At 40.6% G+C, this 14,723-nt stretch overlaps 1 protein-coding gene across 4 annotated transcripts in view; it reads right to left on the reverse strand.

Moving 5' to 3' along the window:
* Window positions 1–14,723, reverse strand: part of DVL1 (dishevelled segment polarity protein 1) — a 52,010-nt gene that overhangs the window by 27,021 nt on the left and 10,266 nt on the right. For all 4 annotated transcript variants that reach the window (XM_030289520.4, XM_030289518.4, XM_030289521.4 and 1 more), the window contains exons 2-4: window positions 8,936–9,005; window positions 5,087–5,208; window positions 2,047–2,159 (exon numbers count right to left, since the gene is read on the reverse strand). In XM_030289520.4, coding sequence (XP_030145380.1) covers window positions 2,047–2,159; window positions 5,087–5,208; window positions 8,936–9,005 — 305 coding nt within the window. The remainder of the gene's footprint in view (window positions 1–2,046; window positions 2,160–5,086; window positions 5,209–8,935; window positions 9,006–14,723) is intronic.

A 14,723-nucleotide genomic window follows, 5' to 3' on the forward strand; every position in this document is an offset into this window, starting at 1 on the left:
GTCACAGCCCTTTCCCCATCCCTGTCCCCCTTTTCCTAGGGCTGTTCCCCCATTTTCCACCCCAGACAAGACTTGCAGGTGCAAGGACAGAGTGATCCTGTGATCATTGTTAGGAAAAGGCCTTAAAATCCTTCCCAGGATTAGGATATTTCTCTTCTTTTAGTGTTGTCAAGTGACAATTCAGGACACAGAGCTGAACTGTGCATTTTAGACTTGCTTTCCACTGAAAACAACACACTCCTGGTGCTGTTATGTTGTTATTGCTAAATGAAATATTGTTATGACCACAGAAACACCCTGGACATTAAATAATGTCTTTTAAAGCAGTTCTCCTTGCTGTATGCAAACTAACAGAACTCACCTGCTGCAGGCAGAAGGCCTGAATTCAGGGAACAGTAATGTTTGTGACAGGTTCTTGCCTGTGGTAAAAGGAGGAATTTTTATCCCATTTCCTTCTCAAGGGAAATGCATGAGTTGGTTTCAGACCACTCCAGGCAGAAACTCCAGTGCTCAAACAATTCCATCCACCAACACCAGCTTTTATGCCATAAATACCCAGAGCAAAACATGCACTGGCACTGATTTAATGCTTAAAACAACTCCCCTTTTCACAGTCTTCCTGCAACAAGTTTTTAATCAACACTGTGAGAGGATTCTGCCTCTTTCTGTCAGTACCCAAAGGAATTTGCAGTCAGGATCATGCACAGACAGCTCTCTGAGAAATCCCAGTAATGGATTTCCACTCACTTCTCATCAGTGACACTCTGGAAGGGTTAAATGAACAGAATCCCTCAGTATAAATCTGATTTCTGAGGTAATAACTAGAGGCAAATGCTTGCTGGGTGGAGCTGTGAATAAAGGCTATGATGGCATTTCTTGGGCCCAAGTATTCCAAGTTCTGGACCATTTTACACACAATGGGTGGCACCTATTAATTCTTAATTAAGCCTGGAAATTCTTGTCTGGCAATGAATGAAAAACCCAAGCTTCCTTTGATGTACAGACCAGAGGCAAGAGATGGAGTTCTGCATTTTACAGGTGCACTTGGGGTGCATTTAAGTATAAAAAAAAGATCTTCAGAGCCTCTGTTACACCAGCAGAAAACACCACAGCTGATCCAAACCTTGAGAAATCAACAGCCAAGCTATTCATCTTCTCATGGACAGAAAATTCTGCATATTGTCAAAACCAATCTCTCTGCCACTTCATCGTGAAGCGTTTCTCAGAAAAGCACCGAGCTTCAAAGATTTTCAGAGCAATTATCGAATTATTCCATTAAAAATAATAAAGAGTCCCTGAAAGCAGGCAGGAATGCAGCCACAAGTCTCTTTTTGTGGAGGAGGAGGAGCTGTTTCTCTGAGAGAGGTGAGGAAGATTGGGAAGGGGGTGCTGGAACCCAGGACATCCCTCTGGCTGCCCTGGCTGTCAACAGACCCTGGAATGAAGCCAAAAACACCTATGGCTTCGATTTTAGCCCATGGAAAAAAACTGTCCATTTTTTATGAGGAATTACAAGCCACAAGGGTTTTAGTAGCGTGATATTTGAACTAACACAAGGTGAAAAAGTAGAATTTTGGGATTTTTAGAATGGGGTTGAGGGGGTACAAGCTGGAGGAACTTGGGCGTGTCCTGACCTCCTTCTCCTTTGTTTTGTCCTCCATGTCTTGGTTGTGATGGTGACACTTTTCTATTGGTTTAAGATAGAGATTCACAGTCTAACATGGGCGATGCAAATTGGCAATAAATTGTAAACATAAACACTTAGTTTTGAGTATAAAATGTGGGATTATATACTCAAAAATTATATATATACCTGCTCAGGGCAGATGGCCATGGCCTCCTTCCTAGGCAGAGCTCGGCAGGCCAGAGAAAGAATGTTTAGGTGAGAAGAAATAAACAACCTTGAAAGCACAATCAGAAGAACTCCAAGCTCCTTTTGCTGGGCTAGGGAAGTAAAGACTCTTTTTGATCTTTTGGGGTCACCCTGACCTTCAGAACCCCGAGAGAAAGCCCCAGGGAGGAGGATGAGGATGAGGAAGGACTCACCGTCCTCGTGGCCCTCGCGGTTCCTGCGGCGGTGCCGCTCGCGCCGGTGGCTGACCACGGACTCGGTTCCCGTCTCGTTGTCCAGCCCGTCCCTGCTGCTGGCAGCGTTGGGGCTGTCACAGAACACACAGGGAGAATAATTCTCAATTATTCTCTTTTTTGTTTTTCCTTTTCCACACAGGGAGGTTGGAGCTGGGAGCAGGTTGGTACAAAAGGTACGGAACTGCTCGGAGGAGGAGCGCTGCAAGGTGGCCCAGGCTGCTGGGACACAAAAAAACACCTCGGGGGCAAAAAAAAACCGTAAAAAACACCTGAAGGAGGGAAAAAGAACCTAAAAAACACCTCGGGGGGAAAGAGAACTTAAAAAACACCTCAGGGGGAAAAGAGAACCCAAAAACCACCTCAGGGGTGAAAAGAGAAACCAAAACCACCTCAGGGGGAAAAGAGAGCCTAAAAAACACCTCAAGGGGGAAAAGAGAACCCAAGAATTACCTCAGGAGGGACAGAGAACGTAAAAAACACCTCAGGGGGAAAGAGAACCCCAAAACCACCTTATGGGGGGAAAGAGAACCTACAAAACATCTGAGGGGTGAACAGAGAACCCACAGACCACCTCAGGGGGAAAGCATAACCCAAAACCACCTGAGGGGTGAAAAGAACCTAAAAAGCACCTGAGGGGTGAAAAGAACCTAAAAAACACCTGAGGGATGAACAGAGAACCCCAAAAACACCTCAGGATGAAAAGAAAACCCAAAAATCACCTCAGGGTGAAAAAAGAACCCACAAACCACCTCAGGGGTAAAAAAAAAACCCAAAAATTACCTGAGAGGTGAAAAGACACCCAAAAAACCACCTGAGGAGTGAACAGAGAACCCAAAAATCACCTGAGGGGTGAAAAGGGAACTCAAAAATCACCTCAGGGGGAAAAAGTGAACCTGAAACCACTTGAGGGGTAGAGCACCCCAGGGCAGACAGGCAGATAAATATTATAGTTATAAGTAAATAAACATAAATATATTAATTTTATAAGTAAATATAAATAAGTAAATATAAATAATACTGTAAGCAAATAAGTAGCCTCGATTTCCAGGGGTTACCGAGCAGGAAAAGGGGACAGGTGACACCTGGCTCAGGTCACTGCTGGCCATGGCAGCAGCACCATCTGCTGACTCCTGCTCCAATTCCCACTCCTGAGAACCCAAAGCTGCCTCCAAAATGGGATTTTTTATTAGATATTATACATATAAATATATAACATAATGTTAGATATTATCTATATATTGATAATTATCAATATATTTGCAATATATCTTTCTGTGAAAAATGCCAATCACTTGGTTGTTCAAATTTTCAAAGTTTAATAATAATAAAATGGTTATAAAAATATTAATATAATTAGAGTGATAAAATTTAGGACAATTAGAAGACAATAAATTCGGAGCATTGCCACATTTTCTCTGCAATATTTGGAATATTCTGGAAGAAGCAGGAGGACCAGCAGGGTATTGGACCCACAAACCTTGTGGTTAATTACCAGCTAATTATCTTTTAAAACAAAGCTCGGGCTGGCAGCTGTTGCAGGCAGGTTTAGGCCAGGACGCACATAAAAATAAAAAACTGGTTTTATTTTTTGGACAGATCAGAACACAGGAGGGCAGCACAGCCCTTGCAAGGCACTCACAGGATTTCCCAGGATTTCTAGTCCCCTCTAAAAGGTTTTTTTTTTAAATATTCACAACACTGAGGGCTCTTCCAGGCAACAACCATCCCCAAATAAATGGAAAAAAAAAAGGAAAATAATGGAAAAAAATGGAAAAAAAAAGCAAATTTCCTTTTCCAAACACAGCCTAGGAGCACAAGGCTCTGCTTTAAATCCTCCTGGTGGAAGGAGGAATTTTTTCCTGCTGGAAATTCCCTGGAAAATGAAGGCATCCTAAGGATAGCCCTTGGATCAGGAAGAGGAAATAACAGTATCAAAGCAGCTATTCCCAGGCTGGCCACACACAGCTGGAGCAGGAATTATCGCTTGTGGAAGTTCCCCCTCCAGCTCCAGCTGGCTCTGCACCCTCCCTAATTACAGAACACACTAATCACTTTTCAGCCACACACTACAAAAAGCATTCTGGGCTTCCTCCCCACTTAACTCATCCACAGCAGGCTGGAAAATGAGATATTTTGGATAAATATTTCACTCTAACAATGACGGGGGTTTTTCAGTCATATCACCCCTTTTATTCCTCGATATTTGATTTTTATAAAAATCAAACACTTGGCTTGCAGCAGGAAGGGAAACGAGGGTGGGGAATAGATGAGAATGAGAATTTGATAAATAAATGGGAATTACTGGAATCAGTGGGAATTACTGGAATGATGGGGGCTGGGAAATTGAGATACTTTGGATAAATATTTTATATCAGATAAATATTTAACTCTAACAATGACAGGGAAATTTCATTCCCATCCCACTTCTAATTCCTCAATATTTGACTTTTATAACCACAACAACAAACACTTGGCTTGCAGCAGAAGAGAAATGAGGGTGGGAATTAGATGGGAATGAATTTGATAAATCAATGGGAATTTGGGCTTACTGGAATGATGAAGGGTGGGAAAATGAGATATTTTGGATAAATATTTCATATTGGATAAATATCTCACTCTAACAATGCCAGGGGTTTTTCAGTCCTATCACCATTTTAATTCCTCAATATTTCATCTTTATAACCACAACAACGAACAGTTGGCTTGCAGCAGCCAAGGTGGGAGATAGATGGGAAATGAGGGTGGGGAATAGATGGGAATGAGAATTTGATGAATAAATGGGAATTACTGGAATGATGGGGGCTGGGAAAATGAGATACTTCAGATAAAAATTTAACAATGACAGGGAAACTTCATTCCCATCCCGTTTTAATTCCTCGATATTTGATTTTTCTAACCACAACAACAAACACTTGGCTTGCAGCAGGAAGGGAAATGAGGGTGGGGAATAGATGGGAATGAGAAATCGATAATTAAATGGGATAAAACTGGGACTCACTGGAAGGAGGGGGGCCGGGAGTCGCCGATGCCGCCCGTCCTCTCCAGGGCCGGTGGCAGCTCCGCGTGGCTCTCGGTGCACTGCGAGCCCGTGTCCGAGTGGGAGCTCTCAGCCAGGACCAGCTGCCAACGGGAGAAAAAACAGAATTACACAAATCCCAGCGGCTTTTCCAAAGTGTTCTGCCAAAATCCCAGGCTCTGAGGGAAAGCGGAGATGGGGAGTGCAGGGACCCGTGCCAAAGATGCAGAAAATCGGGTTAAAATTGGGTTAAATTCAGGTTAAAATCAGGGCTAAATTCAGGTTAAATTCAGATTAAATTCAGGTCTAAATTCGGGTTAAATTCGGGTTAAAATTCAGGTTAAAATTCAGACTCCACGTGAAAATATCAGTGGCCTGAATGGGCACAGGATTCCTGCAGGCAGCAGGAATTCTTCTGTAGAGTGGAGTGCTTGGGAATTCTCCCAAATGCCAGTCCAGGACAAGGCAGGATTTCAATATTAATATTATGTCAATATTAAAATGATCAATATCCCCAGTTATTAGCTGCCAATATTAATATTATGTCAATATTAATGTTATCAATATTCCCAGACATTAGCATGGACTCTCCTGGATAATGGATCAATACCCAGACTGGAAAAATGGAATTAAAGATCCTGGAGGGATCCAGTTCCTCATTCCAAACACAGCATTCCCCATCCTTGGGAATTCTCCCAAATCCCAGTCCTGGACAATTTTAATTAAATAAATCATCCATTAATGATATACATGAACATCTTTCACTAAGAAGAAACAAGGTCTCAGCTTCTCTTTACTTTTAGCTGTGGAAGAAGTTAAAATAATGCTTTAAAATTAATTTAAATTTTAATTTTTAATTTTTAAAAATAGTATTTTTAGCTGTGGAAGAAGCTGAAGTGACCATTTTGGTTCATTTTGGGTGTAGCCCAAGGCTTGGGTTGATATAAAGTGTCCCTGAAACCAACTCATTTCAACACAAGATTCTGCTCCTGGGGATTTTTATTTTTATTTTATTGATTTTAGTTTTTTTTAAATTTTTATTCCCTGCTTCAGCTCGGGGCAATTTTTTTTTTTTTTCATTTCCCAGCCCTGAAGCCCCTGTGCTGCCCTTGTCTAATGGTTCTGCCCCACCACAGCGTTCATTAAAATTGCAAATAGAGGCTGTAAAAAGCTGATGTATAAACAGGGCAAGAATTATCTGCTGGCAGCCAGATAATGGGAAGGAAAAAAGCAGGGAAAACCTCGGAGAAAGCAGTGACATCACTGCCAGCCAATGGGGAACTGCACATTCCCAGCAGCAGGGCGAGGAATTGTTCCCAGATGTTGCAAATCCTTCCTTAAAAACAGAGATAACAGAGCTGGCAGCAGCCACAAATTCCTGCCACACTCCCAGCTTCCACTTTTTCTCAAGAGAAGGGAAAAGCATTTTAAGCCATTGCAAAAAAAAATTTTTTTTCCACCTTTTTTTTTTTTTCAGATTGCCCAGTTAAGGCCCAAAAATAAAAAGGTAAAAAGGCAAAACTGCATTATAATTTCCTTCAGGTAAGAAGTCCCAGGAAAACTCCAAATAAATTCCAGAGACAAATTATATTCTGTGTTTTATGTTAGGAAAACAGGACAAATATCAGCTATTTCTGGCAGAAGATGGGTTTGTGTAAATGCATTTACTGTAATTAATTAAGAATTCTGACATACAATCAATTATGGTCTCTCTATTGTTAAAATACCTGACAATGACAACAAGGTCCACTTTTAAAGGTTAACCACTTTAAAAGATGGGGAAAAAAGGATTTTTAAAGGATTTAAAAGGATTCCTTGCAAAGGAATCTAGGAAGGAGCAGCTCTCTGTCCCGATTTCATGCTTAAAAACCACCACAACAACAACAGCAGAAAAAAACCAAAAACACACAAGAAGTAAAACAAACCCAGCCTGAAATCAGAAGGATGAGATGAGGAGGAGGAAAAGAAGCAGGACACAGGAGGGCTGGGGAGGAAGCTGAAGTCGCTAATTAGCAGCAGGGATTTGATTTTAATTCACCACTAATCCAGCTGCACTCAAAGCTCTCGGGGCAGCCAAACTAAAGAACAACCCTGGGATATTTTCCCCTGTGGAATTCAGTCCTGCAGATGAAATCACAGTTCCTGTGGAATCCCAGGGAACCAGGAATATTTCTGTGTCTGCTCTGGGGTGTCCTGACCCCCAGGGCAGCTCTACTTTGACCCTCATTCATGGAGAAAACTTCCAAAGCCTCAAGATAACCCAGAAACCACAAAAGTGTGAAATACACTGAAGAGATTGTAAAGAGTATGTCACATGGGTGAGAAATTTAGCTTTTAGGGTGTTAGAGATGGGTTCAAGATGGAGGATACAGGGTGTTGTCTTGAGTTCCCTTCTTTCTTCTTTGTCCTCTTTCTTCTTGGGTTTGGGTGGTATCTTGTAATTGGGCAGAAAAATCTGCATTGTGGGTTTTTAGGGGTCAGTTATTGGGTTAGAAAGGGAAATAACTTAGGTGTCACTTCTTAACTGGGTAGATCAGTTTTTGATTAGGCTTACAAGGCCTTGGAACATGAGGTTGTTGCCATTTTTGTGCCGTTTTCCTGCACGCAGAGTCTGGTGCAGACAGCGTGCTGAAGTTTTGATAAATTGACAATAAACAGAAGCTGAAGACCCAAAAAGTCCAATGTGTGTCTGCTTTTCCTGACACAGAACTGCCCCAGGAGGGTCTCTGGTTCCTGACACACAACTGCCCCAGGAGGGTCTCTGGTTCCTGACACAGAACTGCCCCAGGAGGGTCTCCCCTGCCAGGGCAGCCCCCAGGGAGTTGCCCACCTCAGGGCCCACAAACTCATAGTTCCCATCTCTGACAAACAGAAAGATTCAAATGTTATTAAAAAAGGATGAAGATGTCCCACTTGCCAACATCAGCTTCAAAGTGGCCACGGTATCAGGGCGGAGAGGAGGTTCGGCTGAGGCATGTACATTGAATTTGTCTGGTTTTCTGTACACTGAATTTTTCTGTACATTGAATTTGTCTGGTTTTCTGTACACTGAATTTTTCTGTACATTGAATTTGTCTGGTTTTCTGTACATTGAATTTGTCTGTTTTAAATTCTGCTTTAAAACACTCCTCCATGCCCAAAGCCAGGTATTCTGATCCTGCTGTGTGGAAGTGCATGGCTGAGTCTTGGAAAAGTCACGTTGGTTTTTAGTCACTGCTGCTGAGGCAAAAGGTTGGAGCACAAAGGTTAAAAAAAATAGGTAGGTAGGTCCTAAAAAAAAGGGGGAAAATAACTTTTCCTTCTGAACATAACTCCCAGGAAGAAACAGCTGCTTTTGGACAGCACAGACTGAAAATCTCAATTTTTAAGAATACAAAATCTACTAAGTGCTTAATACACATTTGAGGGTATGTGGGGGAGGACTGATTTTAAACTCAGCTTTACCAAGCCACATGTTTTACTTGCCTAACACTAAAATCCTGTTGGGACTACCCAGGTGCCAGAATGTGAGTGCCCTAAAATTAAAAGCAATCAATAGAGCAGGAGGAAGTGGCTGGTGCTGTGTGATCCAGCTGAGCTCAGTTAAAATACAAAAAATATGTGAGAAATGTGAGCAAGATCCTCAACTCCTAAAAGTAGCACAGGAATGGAGAAAAGCTGCTTATTCCACCTGAGAATTCCAAGTTTGCTCCAGTGTGCAGCTGGAAAAAACTCCTATAAACCTACTTTGCTACTACTGCCTTGTGTACCTTCATCCCAGCAAAAATAGGATCTAAAAATCAGCTTCCAGTATCAAACAGGACAGATTTCCACACACAAAATCCAACATACCCAGGACACCACTCTTCCATTGAAGCAAGGGAGCTTTGCATTGTCATCTGAGATCTCTTCCTTCACCACCCTGGAAAACAAAAAATAAACCAAAGGAAGAAAATCAGGAATTTGAAATCCTATCAGATCAGAATGGACAGTGTTTTTATCATATTGTCCGGGAAAAATACAATTTTTTCATTAAAATGTGGGTGTCAGCAGGTGCTCTGTGTTTAAAGAATATGGGAGTGAGAGAATACAGGAAATAAATCAAAATAAAGGGTAGAACAGCAACTTTCCAGACAACCACCCCAAAGTGGGAGGCACTAAAGTAATTTCAAGAATTTCTCATTTTGGAGTCTGCCCAGAGCTCTGGGTCTGATGGGAACTAAAATCCCCCTGTGCTGAAATCCCCTCTGTGTCAGAGATCACACATTTGTACCAAAAATCAGATTTCTGGCTTCAAATTCACTGCAGAACAGAGACAATTTTGCTTTTGACAATCTGAAGCCTGAAGTCTCACCGAACTCCACCAAAATGTGTGGATCCACAAGCACATTTTCCTTTATTTATGTTTTTGTCTTGTTGCTGGGTGAAGAAAAACCACAATAACCACAAAGCAACTCACTGGGTATAAAACACTGTCGTGTTGAGGAGGGGCTGGCTAGGAGGGAGAACAGAGCAAATTGAGTTTATTTTGAAAAATTACAAATAAATACTCCACCACTAATGCCTGCATTCCCACACATTTTAAGGAATAAGCACTTTTTTTTTTTCTCCAGACTTATTTGCATTGTTAATGGCTGGCAGGGCAAAATTAGGCAATCTTCACCTTTTTTTTTTTCTATTATTGGAAAGAAAAACATCGTAAAATATTCACTTAATTCCTAAACCATCTGTCCTCCCTTCATCTTTTGGCAGCAGGGATCAGATCATATGATTGATTCAATTTTTTAGTCATTTATCCTCAGACTCCAAGGAGCAAACTCCACTAAAAGCAGAAAGTCAGGGCTTCAAAAACCTCTGACAATTCAGACAAGCTCTCAGACCTGTAATTCTGCAGCTGCAAACTCTGGATTTCAACACTCTCCTGGATCTGGAATCTTTTGTCCTGCAGGGAACACTCACTCAGCAGAGCTCCAGCTGCTGGATCAGCAGAGAAAGGTGCTGCAAGAATTTTATCTGCAGGTTTGAAAGGGCAGGACCTGCAGGAAATGACATTTAGGGCACCCCAGAAATGCCAGGTGAGAATTTCTGCACCCAGCAAAAACCATACATAGAATTTCTGCACCCAGCAAAAAACCTAAACAGAATTTCTGCTCCCAGTAAAAACCATACATAGAATTTTTGCTCCCAGCAAAAATCACACACAGAACAGAAAACCTAAAACTCAAGGTATGCTCATCCCCATCCAATTCCTGTAGGATTGTTGTGCCTTCAGTACCATGTGAAAAGATCCTGATAACATGAATATAAAACTAAAAGCTGCACACCAAAGCAGAACAGAAAAAAACACAGCTATCACTTTATCCCATTCCTGTAGGATTGTTTTGTCTCTACCACCCTGTGAAAAGACCCTAACACTTAAAATCAAATTAAAAGCAGCACCCCAAAGCAGAACAGAAAACCTAAAACCCAAGGTATCAGTTTATCCCCATCCCATTCCTGCAGGATTATTTTCTCTCTACCACCCTGTGAAAAAGTCCTAATAGCATTAAAATAAAGCTAAAAGCTGCACTGCAAAGCAGAACAGAAAAACCCACAGTTATCACTTTATCCCCATCCCATTCCTGTAGGATTGTTTTGCCTTCAGCACCATGTGAAAAGACCCTGGTAACATTAATAGAAAGCCAAAAGCTGCACCCCAGAAGAGAACAGAAAACCTAAAACCCCAAATTTTCAGCTTGTTCAGCCTCTGCTGCAGCTGAAGGGAACAACTTCCAGATCTGCTGCAACTTGAAACTACCAAATATAGCCCTGAGCTATGGGGAAAGGGAATGGCAGGCTGGGAGAGAGCAGCAGCCAAGAACATCCAGGACAGCAGCAGCCACTGGTGGTGAAATTGGCTAAAAGTCATACAAAAATGGCAAAAAATGGCTAAAAATTGTACAAAGTTGGAGTACAGAGGCTAAAAATGGCTAAAAGTCGTACAAAAATGGCTAAAAATTGTACAAATTTGGAGTAAAGAGGCTAAAAATGGTTTAAAATGCAGAAAAACCTCCATGCACAAAATATCTTTTAATTCATCCTTCAAATGAATCTACCAGGTGGAAGGAAGGTAAAATAACACAGGGAGCAGCAAACAAACACCTGGCCACAAAAGTGATATTTCCAGGTCCCCACTGCCCCACATTTGCCCCTTGGAATGGAGAGCACAGCACAACCATAATTTAGAGATTTTTTCAGTATTTTCAATATTCAGTATTCTTCACAGACTTGTGGCATCTCCCTGTTTGCTGCACTCCATGCACAAAATATCTTTTAATTCATCCTTCAAATGCATCTACCAGGGGGAAGGAAGATAAAAGAACACAGCCAAGGTCACATCAGAGACAGACCATGAAAAATACCCCACTTTTTACCCCAAACACCTGCTCTACCCCACCAGCAAAGCCCCCAGATGCATGAATATCTGAAAAAAAATTTAAAAATACGAGGAAATGTAGGTAAGGGAGAAGGGAACAGCTCCACAATCTCACATCCTCTGCTTTATTTGACTTTGAGGAGATTTAAGCACTAATTACCAAATGAAACAATCAGTGCTGCTGGCAGCCCCTCCTTCCTCTGCCTTCCTGGAATTGTCTGTGGATCCTCTGGCTCTCCCACCACGCTGCCTGCATGTTGTCTTGATTTTTAGAAGCATTAAGTTTTCTTTTATAGTTCTTTTGGAAGTTTTAAAATTCTCATAAAACTTCTTTAGCCTTCTGATAATGTTTACATATTTGAGAGTCAGAATTCCCACATGATAAATAGAATAGTTTACACATTTCTCTGTGGGTGGAGAGAAATGATTGATTGATCTTTGGAGCAGTGTGGTTGGAGAGGTGGCAATTCCATCCTCCAATCCACTGTCACCTTTGGAATTCTATAAATACCAAATGTTTTAATAAATCTGGGTTGTTTTTTTTTCTTTTGAACTTACCAAACTTCTGTGTGCTCATTTCATGTCCAACAGCGACACCTGCACAAGGAGGTTGTGGCAGGCACATTCTTGTTTCTCTCGGGATTTTTTCATAGCACAGAGGGAAGAAAGAGAAAACAATTTCTATTTCTGCTCCTTGTTTTCCATGTGGAATGTGTTTGGAGAATTGTTTCCCTGGGGTGATGTTTGGTTGGGTTCTGGTGAGAATTGTTTGAGCTGGTGGCCAATCCAACCCACCTGGGGCTGCGCTCTCAGAGAGGGTCACGAGTTTTGAGTTAAGATAAAATAGGTTTTAATATACTATTTAGTATCTCCTTTAAATAGTATATTAATGTATTATAGCATAGTTATAATAAAGAAATCATTCAGCCTTCTGGAGTCAGACATCAGCATTTCTTCCCACACTTACAACAGGTTTTTGTGCCCTTCCCAAAGGCTCACCTCACACCTCACACCTCACCTGGACCTGCTGACCCTCCCAGCATCCTGAATTTTTGTTTCCTTCCAGAGAGGATTTCAGCCAGAAAACTGAGGATTGTTGAGGCTCAGCCTCGCTCTCACCCCCCTGCCAAGAATAATTCCTGTGACTGCACACAAACTGGGATACACCTGATTGCAGGTGAAGCCCACAAACCTCTAATGCTCTGATTCATAAGCACTAAGATAATTGCTAATTAAGCCCTGGGTTTGATAATTCTGTGCTCTGATTGCATCATGCATGCCTAGCACAGACTACATTCTACACGATTAGCTGGGTGATTTTTCATTCCACTCGTAATAAATGAGGTTAACAAGGAAATTCTCCTTTCCTCCACGGGAAATAAATGCAGAAATGCAGGGTTGAGATGGATTTATTCCAGGTTAACCATGACACAAACAAAGCATCTTAAGTTTGGTGAGTTCAAAAGAGGAAAAGACCCAGATTTATTCCAACATTTGGTATTTACAGAATTCCAAAGGTGACCGTGGGTTGGAGGGTGGAATTAGCACCTCTCCAGCCACACTGCTCCAAAGATCAATCAATCATTTCTCTCTACCCACAGAGAAATATGTAAATTATTCTATTTATACATTAAATTGTGTAGGAACTGTGACTCTCAAATATGTAAACATTATCAGAAGGCTAAAGAAGTTTTATGAGAATTTTAAAACTTTCAAAAGAACTATAAAAGAAAACTCAACCCTTTTAAAAATCAGGGCAACAGTTAATGTCCTTGAGCACCAGATTAATCCCATTTTATCACTGGGATCATCATCAAAGCTCTTAATTGTCCTTTACTGATGGGAAAAGGAGGGAGAAGCTTCATTCATGAAAAGGGAGAGAAGTTTTGAAATTAGAAAACTTACGAAATTCTAATAAGATTTATTTTATATATATAAAACTTATGGTTTTATAAGTACATAAGTCACATAACATCAATTCAAAGTAAATTTTACTTTATGAAGCAGCAGTTTCCCAAAAAAGCTGTTTCAACTAGCTTTATTTCATATATATACATAAATTATATAATTTGAATATAAAACTATAAGTTACATTTATACTTAATCTGGCATCGAAGGCTGCAGTTTAAAACTATAATATAACTATGTAACTATAATATATTTCTATTTAAATGTAATATATATTATATACTTTCTTTCTATACTTAATCTGGCATTGAAGGCTGCAGCTTAAAATTATAATTAATATAACTAATATAACTATATATAGTTATATTAGATATTTATATGTAACTATATATAATATAAATATAACATAATTATATTTATATATATTATATATTTTATTTCTATACTTAATCTGGAATCAAAGGCTGCAGCTCTAAGAACAGTATGGCTGAAGCTGATTAACACTTCAGTGTGAATCTTTAATGAAGAATTCCAAATTCAGGGATTTTCCAGCTGAGGCCACAGCACAGAAAACCTTTAGCACCTTCCCAATGCAGGGACAGGAACAAAAACAAATCCACACGCTGAATTTACAGGGATAAACATTGGTATAAAATGGGGGTTTTTTTCTGGAAATGGGGTTTTTTCCTTATTTTTTGCTGAAAAATGAAGAAGAGGGGAGGAGAGAAATGCCTTTGATGAGCAGAGGAACAGCAGGAGGTGCAGGAAATGCTCAGATCTGTGTGCACCCTGCAGGGCTGCAGGCAGCAACCGAGTGCCAACCTTCCCTCTCTCCTAAAAACCCACAACACACCCAGAATTCTCCTTTTTTTTGGTTTTTATTCCTAAGCAACCCTGCCAGAGCCTTGCCTTTCCACACATGCCCTGCCCCAGAAAGCTGCCAGAAATGGGGATGAACACAGTGCCCGCAATGGTGACAGAAATGGCACACCCAGGTACGTGGGAGTGACACACCTGGGGAGCAAAATCCTCCTCAAAACCCTCCAAACCTTCCTCAAAAACCTCCTCAAACCCTCCCCAAAACTCTCCCCAAAATCCTCCTCAAACCCCCCAAAACCCCCCTCAAATTTCCTCAACCCCTCCCCAATATATATACATATTATATATATTATATATTGTAGATATTATATATAATGTATAATGTAAAATATCTGATATACAATACATATTATATTTTTATATTTTATATATTATAGATATAAAAATATTATGTATAATATATATAATATATACATGCATAATAAAATATATAATTAC

Source organism: Taeniopygia guttata, chromosome 21 (genome assembly GCF_048771995.1).
Source record: "Taeniopygia guttata chromosome 21, bTaeGut7.mat, whole genome shotgun sequence".
Classification (NCBI taxonomy): Eukaryota; Metazoa; Chordata; class Aves; order Passeriformes; family Estrildidae; genus Taeniopygia; species Taeniopygia guttata.